This window comes from Neofelis nebulosa, chromosome 4, assembly GCF_028018385.1.
Source record: "Neofelis nebulosa isolate mNeoNeb1 chromosome 4, mNeoNeb1.pri, whole genome shotgun sequence".
NCBI classification, from domain to species: Eukaryota; Metazoa; Chordata; class Mammalia; order Carnivora; family Felidae; genus Neofelis; species Neofelis nebulosa.
The window spans coordinates 64,235,922-64,253,651 of record NC_080785.1 but is presented as its reverse complement, the minus strand read 5'-3'; the positions used below and the strand labels follow the sequence as shown (position 1 = coordinate 64,253,651).

Genomic DNA, 17,730 nt, shown 5'->3' with positions numbered 1-17,730 from the left:
AGTCGGACGCTCAACCGACTGCGCCACCCAGGCGCCCCAATGATTATTTATTTTTGAAAGAGACAGAATGCGAGTGGGTTTGGGCAGAGGGAGAGGGAGGCACAGATTCTGAAGCAGGCTCCAGGCTCTGAGCTGTCAGCACAGAGCCTAAGGCGGGGCTCGAACTCACAAGCTGCGAGGTCATGACCTGAGCTGAAGTTGGATGCTCAACCGACTGAGACACCCAGGCACCCCAAATATAAATATTTTATATAATAACTCAAACATTTTCAGGATCTGGTCATTAAGCAGCCACAACTGTAACATCACAAGAAAGAGAGAAAATATAGCACTGTCCCCTTTGAGACTTGTCTTGTGTTTACTCAGAGTTCCGTTTATGCCTTTCTCTTTGTATTCATAAAGAAAGAATAATTACCATTCTGACACTGCGCACCAAAGAATCCATTTGGACAGAAGCAAGTGTTTGGCTTATCACAGGAACCACCATTGAGGCAAACAGGGTCACACAAAGCTAATGAACAGCAGGGGGAAGAGAGACCATAAAAGTTTTATTATTTAAAAAATGAAAGCTGCACTGAAGTACAAAATGGTGCCTAATGAAATATTTTATTTTTACTGCAAGGAAAAGCCATACCTATAATTAATTTGACTTTGCCAAACATAAGAGGAATAAAATAAGTGGATAATAGCTTCGAAAGTGTGTTCATTAAGTTTACAAACATTACCAAGCTAAGAATATGGAGGTTATGATTAGAATTCAGAATGCCCTCTGCAAGCTGAAAACAATGATGGGAAATTAGAAGACATTTCAGCAGCACTAACTGGACAGTCTGTAATCCACTCAAATACACTTCTTTAGGCCTCCATCTCAATTCAAATAGGAACACTGTGCTCAAGTCCTAGCACACTCAAAAGCATTCTGCTTAGCTTCTTTACCTTTGTTCCCCTTTGAGAGGCACCCCTAATTCCATTTTCCAACTCAGACTTTACCCATTCTCCAAAGTCTACCTCAATACTATCTTCTTCCAAACTGCACTTGCCAGAATGAATTTCTGTCTTCTCTGCTTCCAAGGAACTGTGCATTAATTACATTACTTATTATAATCCAACTTGTACCACAGTCATTTAAAATTATTGTATCCTGTGTCTTCTTCACTAATGACATGCTACTTGAAGTCAAAGCAAAAATCAAATTAATCTTTGTTTCCCCTTGGATCATGCTTCACACATAGTTTGCAAGCTATAAACATTAAGTTAAACTTATGTTGAGAAAAGTCATTAGATCACAATGGATTAAATTAAACACAGATAACTGCAAACATTGCTGGCAAAAAATTAAGCCTGATACTCTGATAAAGAAATGGAATAGAGTGATGGTGTCATTTAACTCAACTGCTTGAATGTTTCTTGAAACAGAATGTCTGTGTTGTGATAAAAAAAAAAACTTGAAAGAGATTGAAGATTGAGATGTAACACATATTTGTTTCTCTCCATTATAAGGCAAGTGGATGATGAGAATATAAAGGCATAAAAAACAAAAAAAAGAAGTACTGGTTGGGCTAGATAACACTAAAGCTGAAATATACTCTATGGCCTGATACAGGAAGAAAAAGAATAAAAATAAAAGATACTTTTATTAAAACTTCATACTAATCTTGTCAGATTAGTTTAATGCTTTTGGGTGCTGGTTTAGGACATTGGTGCATTTAACATTTTTTTTTAACTGACTTATTCGTTGAAAAAAATTCTGATATTACCTGTACCACAAGTAGGTCCCGACCAGCCAGGCTTGCACTGGCAAATATCTGGTGTAAGACATTCACCTCCATTTTCACAGTGCCTGTTACAAATCACTAAGATCATAGAATAAAAATAAAAGCAAGCTAAATTAGGCTTGGAATTGGTCATGTTATTGGGTATTATCTAGGTAGCTCATAACTGCCAATCATATCCTCTAATAAATAAATTCAGAGAGAAAAATAAAAGTAACCTATTCTTTGGCTTTAAACAGTCTCCAATTGTCACATTCAGTTACTTTTTGGTACTAGAGTTGGGGAAAGAAGAAAATCATTGAGCTGAATGGTAAATAAGAGTTGGCTATTTAAGAAAATTGTTAGTTACTAATGAAAATAGTTTTAGATATAAATAAACAAGATAAACTTATAGGCAAATCAACAAACTGGAATTCTTATTATCTCAAAGAAATGGTCATGGATAGGGTAAGGAGAGAGTTGTTTACAAGAACAAACTTCTTTATCTTAGTACTGGAATCCACTGTTCCCAGTGGCATACAGAATAACAACTGTCATAATAAATCATGAATGTATGTTTGTTTGTTTTTTTAATGTTTATTTATTTTTGAGAGAGAGACAGAATGTGAGTGGTGGAGGGGCAGAGAAAGAGGGAGACACAGAATCCAAAGCAGGCTCCAGGCTCGGAGCTGTGAGCACGGAGCCTGACACGAGGCTTGAACTCATGAACTACAAGATCATGATCTGAGCTGAAGTCGAATGCTTAATCGACTGAGCCACCCAGGTGCCCCAGGAATGTATATTTTTTAGTGTTTGGGTTTATCTTAGTATTAAAGGCATCAACTATTAAAGGGAGCAGTTTCATTACATTAGGCTGCAAGAGAGTTTTGCTTACTTGTTTCACACCTTGCTCCTACAAAACCATAAGGACAAGTGCAGAGATTTCCAGCCAAGCAGGTGCCACCATGTCGACAAGGTGGACTACAATGTTCTACAGACAAAAATTATGTTATTAAGTCAGATCCTAATTAAGAATATGTCTGTTTATATTTATGAATCATAGCCACAATAAACTGTGTTGTAAAAGCAATTTATGATAAACTCGGCTTGCTTTTACTATGAAATTTAGTTCTGTGGGATTGACTATACAAGCTGATACTCTCAAAACACCAACAAATCATCATCATGTTTTGGTTTATAAAACTGTTGGTTAGCTGAATGGAAATATACCATCTTAGGTTTCTTCTGCAAAGTGAGACACACACTCCTCCCCTAAAAACAGAATACTTCTATATTTCCATAATTATTTTCCTATGTCATCGATATTACGTGTTTCTATTAGTTCACTCTGGATTTACTTTAATTTGTTATTTTGTACCTTGCCTTGCCATGGAAGTATTTAGTGTGGATCTTAGATTATTAATAATTATTTGTACTGTCTATCAAAGTATATTCTTTAAAATATTAAAAATAACAAATGTGTTTCTTTAAAATATTTAAAAAATGTCATTTAATAAACTCCCCTCTTAAGATTTCAACCAAAGTAATAACATTATGTGCCTACAGACATGTTTTTAAAAACCACTTTTTAGGATTCTTTTTACTATCTAATATCTTCTAATTATTTGGTATTTAGCACTTTCTTGGAGTCATGTTTGACAAGTCATTCAAAAATCAGGTGTCCTTTACTTGAAGCTAAAATATATGTAGGGATATGGCACCTTAAAACCAAATATCCAAGATATTTCCGAAGACAATTTTACCAAGGACAAATAAGCTATTACTCTTTGGATTTCTAATGAAATTGAAGTTTTTAAAATCTTCAAATAAATTATTTTTAGAAAACATTAAAAATCTTAGACATCCTCCCCAACATTAATGAATATATATCAGTAAAGACACAGTAAAACGGAATTATCTTTTTAAAAAAAGCTTTAAAAAAGTGTTTTATCTTGGCTCTATTATTTGATTTTTAATTTGAATTATCACCTTCATCACAGGTTGCTCCAGCACGCCCTGGGGGACATTCACAAATGTTAGGCTTAATACATTTTCCGTGGTTTTTGCAATCAGGATGACATAGAGCTGTATAAAATAAAGCTCAGGTTTTAGAAATATCAATTATCAATTAAATTCATTATGCAAACTAACGAGTTCTATACCTACCAGTTTGGCAGTTAGAGCCAGCATAACCAGGTTTACATTTGCATATGTTTGGGGCAACACACTCCCTGCTTTTCCCACATGGGTGTCTACAAATGGCTGCAAAAATCAAAGGAAAAAGGATGAATTGTTGATACATGTTGCCCATAGACTTACTTGTAAGAAAAGTAAAAATCTCTGAAATTTGAAAATTTTGATGCTGCTTATTAAAGCAATAACCATTGCATTTATCCATAAAGTTATTTTCCCCCTTATATTTGTTTTACTATTAGAATGACTGAAGAACATGATTAATATGGTCAGAAATAAGTGTCATAGGTGGTAATTACTCCCTTTGCGAGGCCTGATGTTGAAGATGGCTGCTAACCAGAAATGGGATTCCAGTCCTTTCACAGAGGTCAATAAAGTTCCAGATACTGATCAGATAAATGCTGGTAAATGTCAGAAATAATCAGAATTTCAAAGAGCAAGATACTAGGACCACATCTTAAGTTTACAGGTTTGTATTCCTTAAGCTTCTTTAAGTGCTTGATATATTCTAACTATTAGGCATTTAATGTTTTTCTGAGGTGACCAAAAAGTATGTGGTTGTTAATATGGAGTTTTATATTATGAACATATAAGTCCTGAAAGTCATTATTATCACTATTCCTACAAACAAACAAACAAACATACCTCTCAGTAATACCGACAACAAGGGAATATCCCAACAGCTCTATTGCTTAAGTTGGTCTCAAACAAATCAAAACACAAGCAACACAAAACAATAATAACAAAATCTAAAGTTGCTAAAAATCTGAGTTGCATCTAGGAAAACAATACTGATAATTATGAAAAGAAGTAAACGCTCCTTTCAAAATTAAAGTGATGCCCAACTTGTTTTTTCCTCAAAAGCTGGAAGAAATACAGAGAAACATAGTTTATGCAAATAAGCAAATATGCCAGAATTAGTAATTTAAAGTACTAAATGCCCACTGTGAGATGAAAAGAACCCAGACAACAATGTTATTCACATCCTTATTTTATCTCTTTAGCTGCTTAATGCTAGGAAAGTCAGTTAGCCCTCTAAGGCTCTGTGTTCTCATCTGGATGATAGGAAAAATAACACTCCATACATGGAGTCTTTATGGATTATATGACATAATTGATACAGAATGTTTCTATAGACCTTGGAACACAGTAGATACCCAAAAACATATTTATACTATATTATATAGTTTATAGTACTATATAATAGAAACTTTCTTTCTAAAAATAATGCAGGAACACCCATGTTAATTTTTTTGAAATGTGAAGAGGGGATACACAAACAATAAATAAATAAATAGAAATTGGTGAAATAAATGGAGTAAATAGAAATTAATACGTAAAAAAGAATCTCTTCTTAATTACTTAAATGTGAACTAATTAGTTTTCTTTCTATCTTCTAAAGAATTTTCATACTACCTCTGCAATTGATACCATCTCCGTAATATCCAAAGGGGCATCGTCCACATCGGAAATGACCATCTGCGGTTGGCACACAGGAAACACCAAGAAAACAAGGTGATTCAGCACAAGTTGGTATTTTGGTCCATCCAGGCTTTTCCGGCAAAACAGTGATGGCTCTAGTAACTGATGATGTAAACTCATCCTTAAATTGCATGTAACCTTGAGCAGACCTGTTGATTTGAGAATTATGCCCCCCTGCCTCTGTTTGGATGGTACTCTGTATAACATCCTTTGCTTTACCATGGGAACTGTTTGGGTTAATGCTTAAGGAACTTGGGTGTTTCACAGAAACTACCAGTTCCTCCAGACTGAGATTTGTAGTGATAGTATGATCCGCATGTTCAAAACCTGATATCTGATGGGAAATAACTTTCTCTGAATTATTCATCTGAGAGGTAACTGATTTTAATGAGAAGCGTGAGATGTCACTGGTTGTGTCCAAGAACTTTTTGACAGTAGGAGGACCGTGGGTAAAGTTCACACCAATCAGTGAATGATCTGTTGATGGTGGTGGAAATTTTATACCTAACAACCAAAAAAGAAAAGGAAATGTAAGTAACATTTATTAATGTTCTGCCCTTCCCACTATATTTAACGTTAAGTAATTTAATGTCTGGTGCATGTATACCATTACACTAGGAGCAATGTGGTAATAAGAAGTCATCATACAGACCCTGCCTTCAAGGGATTTGTAATCTTTTTGGATACACAAGGAACATAGAATATTAAACATTATAAAAGTTAAAGAACAATAAATAATAATTTTATTTAAGAGTTAGAAATAGCCAACAAACATTATTGACCACTTCATACACTGAGGCTCACAGCAAAGAAAGCATAGTGTTGTCAATAATGGACATGTGAGCAACTCATAATGATAATCTGAAGAAAATTTTTATTATATTTTACTTATTTATTTTATGTTAGTAGGCTTCATGCCCAGCATGGAGTCCAATGCAGGGCTTGAACGCATGACCCTGAGATTAAGACTTGAGCTGAGATCAAGAGTTAGATGCTTAACTAACTGAGCCACTCAGGTGCCCCAGAAAAATTTAACCTACACAAACATATTATGTATAGTTTTAAACTAAGAAGTCTGAGATCTTGATGAGATAAACAATTTTTTTTTTTTTTGCAAAATACAAATGATTAAACTGGTGGAAGAAAAAATAGAGGAGTTGATAGAACAATTACCATGAAAGGAAAAAAAAATAATCCAAAGTCGCCCCCAAAAATGATGCCAGGAAGGATGATCTAATGGAAAAAAATTACCAAATAATCAAGGAAAGACTGTTTTACAAAACTCTTGCAATGCAGAGAAAGAGATGAAAGTTTTAAAAACATTTGATGAAGTGGCATAATCGTCGAGTCAATATTATTTATTAAAATACATAAGCATTTAATGAAATACTAGCAAATCAAATGCAGCAGTGTGGTTACAGATTACTACATCAGGATAAATAAACTTGTATCTCTACTAATTGAATTATATTACATAATTATATAATTACATTACATAATAAAGAATGCAGTGTAAAATAATGTTAAAAAATGATCTGATCCCATTTTCTGTTGAAAACATTCTAAAAAAGTTAGCCTAAGGAAACATTAACAGAAACGGCAGCAAGTAATAAATGCTGAAAAACTGATAAAATTTAAAAACTACTTCTAATTTAAAACTAAAGAGAATTCTGAGAAATCAACAAATAAAAGGAAAATTCTTCAACTGGATGAAGGATTTCTAGCAGAAATCTACTGTGGTATCATACTTAATGGTGAAACATGAAAAGAATTTCCATTAAAACCATTAAGAAATAATTCCCTGCCTAAACACTCTGCACTGGAGGTCCCAGCCATTACAATGAGGACCCAAGTTTGAGAACTGAGACTCTATAGTCAGACTGCTCAGGTTCAAATCTCTCTTCTTTTACAACGTCTATCAGCCTGAACAGATAACCCATCTATGGCTCTGTACAGATTAGTAACTTCCGCAAAATGGAAATAAGAACAGTTACTGTCTATAGCTATTGAAAGGACTGAATAATATATAATATTTGTCTAGAGCTGATATGTTGTAAATACAGGCTAACTTGTAAATACTATTATAATGAGAAAGAGGAAGAGACAAATTGGCAAGAAGTATTGTCTATTTATAAAACCAATAAAGAGACCCAACTATAAAAATAGCATAATATGAGTGTTTAGTAAGGCAATTGGATGTATGAATAAATTAAAATCAAGACAGCTTTCCTATGTTGCAGTAATCTACAATGATATTCTGCAAAATAAACAAGTGCAATGATATCTCACAAGATGAATAGCTAATGTTACATAAGGCAAAGGCATAAAGAAAGCTAATGTAAAATCTGTAAGGCCTTTATAAAGACAATCAGAATATTAATCAAATAAAACAAGACTTATAAAGACAGCAGAATGGAAAAGGAAAGGCTGTATGAAATAATGAGCTTCTTAATATTTTTAGAGTTTGAGCAGATGTTGGACGACCAGGGAGTTATAAAATGTAACTTTAAAATGGTCACTTCCAACCATAAGCTTCTCTGAGATCACCTTAAATATCATTTGTTCATTATACAACATGAATCATTTTTCTAGAATATAAACCAAAGAAGTCAATGGATTAGCAAGAAAAAGAATAATTTGTAAACCACATTATATAATCTTAGGTGACCTTTATAAAAAAAAATTCCTGAAATAAATAATGTTAGTGTTCTGGAAAATGAATGGGAGGTATTACTTGTCATTAGCTTTTAACTAAGACCATTACTTACTAGAGGCATTTCTGCTTGTTGACTTAACACGCCTCTCTCTCTGCATGGCATTTTTATCATTCTCCTTAGTTTCACTTTCATCAGAAGTTGTAAGAACCACAATATGTGTCGTAGATTTGTGTAAAAGCTGTGTTTCAACTGTAAATGTATGCATGAAAAACAGATCAAACTATTGTAAAACCGAAACACTGTGAATGAGAACATACGATAAAAATGTCACTTGGGGGGAGCACCTAGGTAGTTCAGTTGGTTGAACATCCAACTCTTGATTTCCGCTCAGGTCATTATTCGAAGTCCCGCATAAGGCTCTGTGTTGAGTGTGGGGCCTGCTTAAGATTCTCTCTCTCTCTCTCTCTCTCTCTCTTTCTCTCTCTCTCTCTCTTCGTCTGCCCCCTCCCCTCTTTGAGCTCTCCCTCTTTCTCTGTCTCTCTCTCAAAAAAAAAAAAAAAAAGTCACCTGGATTGAACTCTTAGCAAATTAGATTACAGAACTAGCTTAAATTTCACCTCTTCAGCAAATCCTTGGGTTATGGATTGAATTGGGTACCCCCAAATTTATTTATGTTAAAGCCCTAACTCTAAATGTGACTATATTACCTTAAAGGAGGTAATTAAGCTTAAATGAAGTCATGAATGGGGCCCTAATCCAATAGGACTGGTGTCCTTTTAAGAAGAGCAGGAGCCACAAGGGGCATTGCACATGTGAGGACACAGTGAGAAGGTGGCCATATCTCAGCCAAGGAGAGAAGTCAGAAACCAACCTGATCTTGAATTTCCAGCCTCCAGAACACTGAGGAAACAAACTGTTGTTGATGTCACCCTGCCTGTGCTATTCTGTTATGGCAGCCCGATCTGACTAACAGATGTTCCTATAGTACCGCACTCACCCAACCACCCAACTTCATCTATCTGTGTTCTCCCACAGAGCTTTGTCCTTCACGCTATTGATTTTTATGTGTCTCCTTCCTCTTCTCGTTAGCAACCTCAAGAATAAGAACTGTGCTGCATTTACTTTAATGGTCAGTGACTCTGTTGCCTGCTATAGAACTAAGTAAACAATACCAACAATAAAAGAAATATTTTGTATTAACAAGCATCTTCCTAAAATACACAAATGCTTCTGACAGAGTTAAGAAACTTACTAGTCACTCATGTGTAATGGGATTTGGTTCAACTTGCTTTCCTCTTAAATTCCACTTGATACAGGTTTTATTCAGGGAATGAGTCTTTGTTTGCAAAAGACAGATGTTAGATCACTTTAGTGTATGGTGTGAAGGGTGTGATATGGTTGAGTATTTGGAACTGGATATTGAGGGGGAAATGTGAGTGGCTGAGCTACTAATGAATTCCCCTTACCATCCAGCACTATGCTCCTCAAGTCCCTTAGCTCCAGGGCTAGATAGTCCCACCTCCATCTGAAGCACAAAGTAACATTACATCACTAATATATGTTTTTCATCAAAATGGGGTCTTATTCACTGGTGCAGCCACTCTAGAAAACAGAGTGGAGGTTAGTAAAAAAGTTAAAAGTAGAACTACCCTATGATCCAGCAATTGCATTACTAGGTATTTACCCAAAGGATACAAACATACAGATTCAAAGGGGGTACATGCACCCCAAGGTTCACAGAAGCATTGTCAACAATAGCCAAACTATGGAAAGAGCCTAAATGTCCATCAGCTGATGAATGGATAAAGAAGATGTGGTGTATAACACACACACACACACACACACACACACACACACACACACACACACACCACACACACTGGAATATTACGCAGCCATCAAAACAAATAAAATATTGCCATTTGCAACAACATGGATGGAGCTAGAGTATGTTATGCTAAGCGAAATAACTCAGAGAAAGATAAATACCATATGATTTCACTCATAAATGGAATTTAAGAAAAAAACAGATGAAAATATGCGAGTGGGTAAGAAAAGAATAAAGAGAGAGGGAAACAAACCATAAGAGACTCGTAAAGATAGAGAACAAACTGAGGGTGGATGGAGGGATGTGGGTGGAGTATGGGCTAGATGGGTGATGGGCATAAGGAAGGGATTTGTTATGATGAGTAGTGGGTGTTGTATGTTAAGTGATGAATCACTGAATTCTACTCCTGAAATGAATATTGCACTGTATATTGACTAATTAGAATTTAAATAAAATTTTGAAAAATAAAGAAAATAAAGAAAAAATTATGTGGAAAAAAATGGCGTCTTCTTCACTTAATGATACCAAAATATAGTTCTTTCATACTGTCTTCTATAATTTGCTTTTCTCTTTTAAGCTTTTAAAATGTTGATATCCACCAATTTTTTGTCCTTCTTTCTCTTAGTGTTATCTTTGGGCAATTTCATCCATGACTGATGACCCTCAGACCTGTATCTTTAACTTAATCCTCCCTCCTAAACTCCACTTGGATATTCCATAGTCTTCTCAATCTCTATGTATCCATACTGAACTCATTATCTTTCCCCTTGCAAATCACTTCTTCTTCATGTGTGTGTCTTAACTCAGCTGAGGATGCCATTACAAAATACCACAGACTGGATGTCCTAAACAACAGGAATTTATTTTCTTACTATTCTGCAGGTAGCAAGTTCAAGATCAAGCAAGGTGAAGGGCCATTCAGTTCTTGGTGAGAGCTCTCTTCCTGGCTCCCAGACAGTCACTTTTTCCCTGTGTCCTCATAGGGCAGAGAGAGAGAGAGAGAGAGAGAGAGAGAGAGAGATAAGCTCTCTGGTGTCTCCTCTTATGAGGATACTAATGCTATCGGATCCTAATCCTCCCTTATGACCTTATTATGACCTCAATTAATTCCTTACTCCAAATACAGCCACAGTGGGGGTTTGGAACACAACCTATGAATTCTGAGGCCACACAATTCAGCGCATAGCAAAGTGAATGCCAATTCTACATACTCATTCATGTAAACTGAGCTTTTGGAATTTAGTAACTCTTTACCTCGCCATGCTAATCCCAATCATTGACCGTGGACAATCAGCTTGCTTCTTTGGTGTTTCTTTCAACCATGACCTCCTTACCCAAAGTCAGAGTATCTTCCCATCTTTCCTATTTTTTTTTCTTTTTTCTTTTGGTGGGGGGGAAGAGGAGCAGAGAGACAGAGAAAGAGAGAGAGAGGGAGAGAGAGAGAGAGAGAGAGAGAGAGAGAGAGAGAGAGAGACGGATAGATAGACAGAGATTAAGAATCCCAAGCAGTCTCCACACTCAGCACAGAGCCCAATGTGGGGCATGATCCCAGGACTCTGGGATTGTGATCCAAGGCAAAATCAAGAGTCAGATGCTCAACTGACTGAGCCACCCAGGTGCCCTACATCTTTCCTATTTATTCGTAATATTCTCTTAGCTTTTCTTCCCACCTTCAGGCTTGCATAGATTCTTACCCATAAGTGGTCCATCCACCATTATGCTCGAGTAGACTTCTCCGATATAAATCTTATTAAATTTTTCATAGTTTCTCAGTGATCTGGCCACTGGCTAGTTCTCTAGCTTCATTTCTTATAGCAGTTCCTCTTACCCTCTATATTTTAAGCACATTGAATTATTTATAGTGGCCAAGTGTGCTGTGATGTTACATATCTCTCCACCTTTGTTCATGATGTTTCTTCTGCCTAGAAACCCTTTCTTTCTCTTGATTGGATACATCAGATTTAGCTGTAATGACACTCGCTTTTTAAAACTTTTCATTATCCCTCTAGGTAGACACGATTCTCTGTGTAGTATTCCTATTATTCTCTACAGACACTTCTCACGAAAGACACAGAACACCATATGAAACTATGTGATTACATGTCATACTGGTATTACACTCAAACCTATTAGGTCAGAGGACATGTTTTACCTATTTTTGCATCCTCTGCATCCAGCTTAATACATGACACTTAGTGAATACATACTGAATGAACACATGAGTAAAAGAGGTAATAGAACTGAGTGATTTTGACTAAGTAAATGTAGCAACAAATATTTCATGGCAGAAAATAGGGACTTTTACCATGACATATCTTTCCATCACCATAAAATCCTTTTGGACATGAACCGCAATGATAGGAGCCAAAGGTATTGAAGCACTCTGCTCCTGGAAAGCAAGGTCTGGATTGACACTCATCAACATCTTCCTGGCAATTTTTACCTAAACAAAATACAGATGGAGAGTTCAATTTATTTATTTTGAAAAACACTGTATATCCCATCAAGTGCTCCTTATTTTATTTCTTTTACTTAAAGTACTTTACTTCTACTTTACTTAAAGTATATTTACTTCTTTTACATAAACTCCAGAAAAACTGTCATACATTAAAAGGAATGCATGTATAAAGTCACCAATTAGAGGGGCACCTGGGTGGCTCAGTCAGTTGAGCATCCAACTTTGGCTCAGGTCATGATCTCGCGGTTTGTGAGTTCAAGCCCTACATCGGGTTCTGTGCTGACAGCTCAGAGCACATAGCCTGCTCTGGATTCTTTGTCTCCCTCTCTCTCTGTTCCTCCCCCTCTCACACTCTGTCTGTCTCTCTCAAACATAAAATAAAACGTTAAAAAATTTTTTTAAGTCATTAATTAGATTCTATTTAACATTAAATAAGACCCTTCAAGTGCATAAGATTTTCCTTATAAAAAAGACGACAGAAGGCCCTTGGTACTCTAAGGCAAAAAATTACCATATCATAGCAGCAATTCTCACTTTGTTAAAAAAAACTCAATGATTTTTTTAAAAAAAACGTTAGTAGAATGATTGCTTAATTAGCTTAAGGACAGCTTATTCAGTGCGGTGACTGCATTAGCTGTGAAAACCCATGAAAATTTTCCAGCATGTGAGGAAAGTCAGTATGTCCTCAATAAAGTTTTTTGAGATGAAGTGTTGCTCCCATTACAGTAAGATCCATGAAGCACTCAACACGAATTGTTTCAAATGAAGTCTGTAGCACAACAGTCCCAACTGATAAAATTTTTATTTTAAAATGCTGAAGAAAATAATAAATGTCTTGCTTAGTTCAATTATAATGTTAAAGTAGATGACTTCAAGTAAAATATAAGTTCAGTAACTGCATATTTACTTAACATTTATATCTGTTTAAATTAGAGGAAATATTGGTATGACTCTTAAAAAGCCTTGGGAAATTATAAGTCATTCATATACTTATTTGAAGTTTCTAGAATAAAATTTTTCAGGATAATTAACAAGTTAGCAAACATGCTAATATTTCCTTTCATTTCACTTTAACATTGTATCATGATCTTTTTAAGTTAATGAATTATCAAGTTTTCTTAAATGATAATGTTTATATTTCTCATGGCAAATTTCTTGATTTTTCCATATTATATTTCAATAGTAATACATTTAAATATATTTCTACCTAGCAAATATAGACAGAAATGTTTAAGAACCTGCAAAGTACAATACAGACATAGAATACTGCCATTAAAATTATAAAAAATTGGCAAAATTGTAAGAGTATATGTAAGCAATGTACAATAATAGAAGGATATGAGTAGCAAGTGTATTTGTGATGACTTTTACTAGATTTTAAAACATATATTAAAATCTTTAGGACGATACACATGCTTGAATAACCTGTATATTACTTGGAAAGCCAAGGAACTTTCCTTTCTAATTTGTTCACATACTAATTTCGTTCATGAAGAACCAAAACTTACCTTTGAGTTCAGGTGGACACACGCAAGAATAACTGTGAAAACCACTAATACATCTGCCAAGGCCACAGGGGTTTGATTGGCACTCGGTGACGTCCACTTCACAAAGACTGCCCTGAAAGCCAGGCAAGCAGACACACAGGTGCACTCCACTTCCTGGAGGAAATTTAATATCTGACACACATGATCCACCATTCAAGCAATCACAAGACTTCACAGTCACCTCCAAAAGAAACAAAGAGTAAATGCTTTATTCTTCAGTAAAATAATCTTCAGTTTATGCCTTAGAAATTGTGTTAGGCATGTACATTTAGGTGGAAGTAGGACCAGATCACAAGTTTTGAAAAGAAAAAAAAAAAAAAATATATATATATATATTTAATGTAAAAGTATTTTAAAATATAGTTTAATAAGGTAAACTTGCCAACTTTCAAGAGCATAGTCAAAATATAAATGCTATGGATAATTTTTTAAAATGTTACAAGATACAGGTGCCTGGGTGGCTCGGTCCGTTAAGTGTCCAACTTCAGCTCAGGTCATGATCTCATGGTTCATGGGTTTGGGCCCTGTGTCGGGCTCTGTGCTGACAGCTCAGAGCCTGGAGCCTGCTTCGTGGATTCTGTCTCCCTCTCTCTCTGCCCCTCCCCTGCTCATACTCTGTCTCCCTCTCTCTCAAAAATAAATAAAACATTAAAAAAAAGTAAAATGTTACAAGATAATCAATTTCTATGATGCAAGTGGAACAACTGGAAAAAAATCCTTAAGGTGCAAAGCAGTTAGTCACATGACTTATCCCAGACTGTAGAGAGTAAACAGTCATTTGAATTACCTGGTTAGCATGACATAATACACAATTGCCCTTCATACCATTACTTCTCTGGGAGTGTGTCCCAAATTTCAAGTGAATACAGGGCACAAAAACAGTATTAATAGCTCGTGACTGATAATATCAAAAGAATAGCCAATAAAAAAATGACTTCACTTGAAGGAAAGGGTATAATTCTCAATCTTAGGTTTATCATAGATATTTCAGACAGGTGGACATGAATGCATTCTTTACTTAAGTAAACTTAAGTACAGGAGCAAATGGTCTAGGAATTCGTCACATAGATCCGTGCTCTGGACTTGAGACTCTACCGAAGATTTTAAATTCTGACAAAAATAGCATTTTGGCAGTTTAATTTTCCACAAAATGTTGAATAATTTAGTTCCTCTTCATGAAGAATTCTATTTTAAGTTTCAAATAGTTACTGATACTGTTAATTAATTCAGTGGCATTTACGTAATTATAAATATTACCATAATCGTGAGCCTCGTTTCAGCATTGCAGTCATCGGTAAAAAGTAGAGTGAATTGCTGTGGAGTTTGGGACTCTGCTTTCCACATGAGAAGTCCCGTAGAAGAAACATTTGCTCCCTCGGGACCTGAGTCCAAGGCAAAATGGATGTCAGAGCCTTCAGGATCGACAGCCATGAACTGGAACACAAAGTTCTCCCCAAAAAATGTCTCTAATTTGTCTTGTGGCATTTGAATCAGTGGGGGTTGGTTGTCTGTCAAAGAGAAAACAATTACTTTGTACTTGTGTATAAAGAAAAAGGAAAAGGGAAAGTAAAGTATGATACAAAGACCTCAGACTGAAACATTTTGATGAATTTCAAACTCCCCTAAAACTTCCATTACCTATGCTGGCTCTTTTTCTTTTTTCTTTTTTCTTTTCTTTTCTTTTCTTTTCTTTTCTTTTCTTTTCTTTTCCTTTCTTTTCTTTTCATATTCTGAATAAATTCAATTGCATTCTTAGAAAATGTAAAAGTAACTGACAGGTGCAAGACTTCAAACTTTGCTACAAGGGTGTAACAGCACTTTGAACACAGCATAAAATACATAAACCTATCTGCATTTCCCAGACTGGATGCATCTCCTTTTCTGTCTGAAATTATTTCTTGGTGTTGACCAACTCATTGCTTGCTCTTTCACTCTCTCTTCTTCATTCTCTGCCCTTTTCAGCTTTTCTTTCCCCTCAACACCTCCTTTTATTTCCCCTTCACTCTCCATGACTGGATTGTTCATTTAACCACCCCCCCCACCCGACCTTATTTTCCTCACTGTACCTGCCTCTCCAGTAGGAACTGGAAGCCATATAAGTCACAGCCATCCTCTGCTCCTCAGAGGCATTTCCCACTGCCAAGCTCACATAATGGAACGGTGGTTATTTCAGAGGACAGAGAAAGCTCCCTTTGCGCTCAAGTAATGCTTTGAAACACTTTTTTTATATTGTCATATTAAAAAATGTCCCCCTTCCTTGGCTTAACACATGGAAGATATACGCTTTTTCATCACACTGGGCACAAACACTTTCTGCTTGCATCGACAAAGCACTGATGCCAAGAGAAAGTGGTTCTGGCTCCCATTCTGCCATCACATATCTTTGTACAATTTACTGGTTTTAATTTCCTCACCCCTCAATATGAGAAATTGGGATAGATGATTTTTCCAGCCTCCTTAAATCCCTGAACATTGTAAATCTATTATGAGTCAGTCATACTCAAGCCATTAAAAACATAGACACCAATTCAGAAGTTATATTGTGTTTCCCTTATCTTTTGCACTTAATTCTTCGCCAAATTTGTACTGTCTTCCCATAACACCCCATGAGTCTTGCACCTGAACCATAAATTATCTGAAAAATGGTCTAATACAGTAATGAAATTGTATACACAATAATATATATAGTGATGTTACAAAGCACTGTATAAATACAAGGTTCTAGGATTCCTTAGCTAAAATTACGTGGGGATAGGAGGAGGGAGTAATTATATCTTGTATTTTATAATGCCTGCTTGGTCTTTGGGATGAGGAAAGAGAATGAAGAAACAATTATATGGAATTATGTATAGCTGTAGTTAAGAAAGTGAAGACATTACAGGCCAGAGGGGAATGGCAGGAGATCTTCAATGTGATGAACAGAAAAAAATATGCAGCCGAGAATCCTTTATCCAGCAAGTCTGTCATTTAGAATAGAAGGAGAGATAAAGGTCTTCCCAAACTAACAAAGCCTGAAGGAATTCGTCACCACTAAACCAGCCCTACAAGAGATCCTAGCGGGGATCCTGTGAGACAAAGTACCAGAGATATCACTACAAGCATGAAACCTAGGGACATCACAATGCCTCTAAACCCGTATCTTTCTATAATAACACTGAATGTAAATGGACTAAATGCGCCAACCAAAAGACATAGGGTATCAGAATGGATAAAAAAACAAGACCTATCTATTTGCTGTCTACAAGAGACTCATTTTAGACCTGAGGACACCTTCAGATTGAGAGTGAGGGGATGGAGAACTATTTATCATGCCACTGGAAGTCAAAAGAAAGCTGGAGTAGCCATACTTATATCAGACAAATTAGACTTTAAATTAAAGGCTGTAACAAGAGATGAAGAAGGGCATTATATAATAATTACAGGGTCTATCCATCAGGAAGAGCTAACAATTATAAATGTCTATGCGCCGAATACCAGAGCCCCCAGATATATAAAACAATTACTCATAAACATAAGCAACCTTATTGATAAGAATGCGGTCATTGTAGGGGACTTTAACACCCCACTTACAGAAATGGATAGATCATTTAGACACACAGTCAATAAAGAAACAAAGGCCCTGAGTGACACATTGGATCAGATGGACTTGACAGATATATTTAGAACTCTGCATCCCAAAGCAACAGAATATACTTTCTTCTTGAGTGCACATGGAACATTCTCCAAGATAGATCACTTACTGGGTCACAAAACAGCCCTTCATAAGTTTACAAGAATTGAAATTATACCATGCATACTTTCAGACCACAATGCT

At 35.8% G+C, this 17,730-nt stretch overlaps 1 protein-coding gene across 5 annotated transcripts in view; it reads right to left on the bottom strand.

Annotated features, from left to right (window-relative positions):
- VWDE (von Willebrand factor D and EGF domains) overlaps positions 1–17,730 on the bottom strand; it is a 78,139-nt gene that overhangs the window by 11,639 nt on the left and 48,770 nt on the right. For 3 of the 5 annotated variants that reach the window (XM_058724968.1, XM_058724969.1, XM_058724973.1), the window contains exons 17-26: positions 15,174–15,424; positions 13,878–14,097; positions 12,217–12,354; positions 8,195–8,332; positions 5,361–5,930; positions 3,918–4,013; positions 3,741–3,836; positions 2,647–2,742; positions 1,758–1,853; positions 416–511 (exon numbers count right to left, since the gene is read on the bottom strand). In XM_058724968.1, coding sequence (XP_058580951.1) covers positions 416–511; positions 1,758–1,853; positions 2,647–2,742; positions 3,741–3,836; positions 3,918–4,013; positions 5,361–5,930; positions 8,195–8,332; positions 12,217–12,354; positions 13,878–14,097; positions 15,174–15,424 — 1,797 coding nt within the window. Of the gene's footprint in view, positions 1–415; positions 512–1,757; positions 1,854–2,646; positions 2,743–3,740; positions 3,837–3,917; positions 4,014–4,722; positions 4,809–5,360; positions 5,931–8,194; positions 8,333–12,216; positions 12,355–13,877; positions 14,098–15,173; positions 15,425–17,730 lie in introns of those variants that run through there. The other 2 variants (XM_058724970.1, XM_058724974.1) reach the window with 2 other exon arrangements.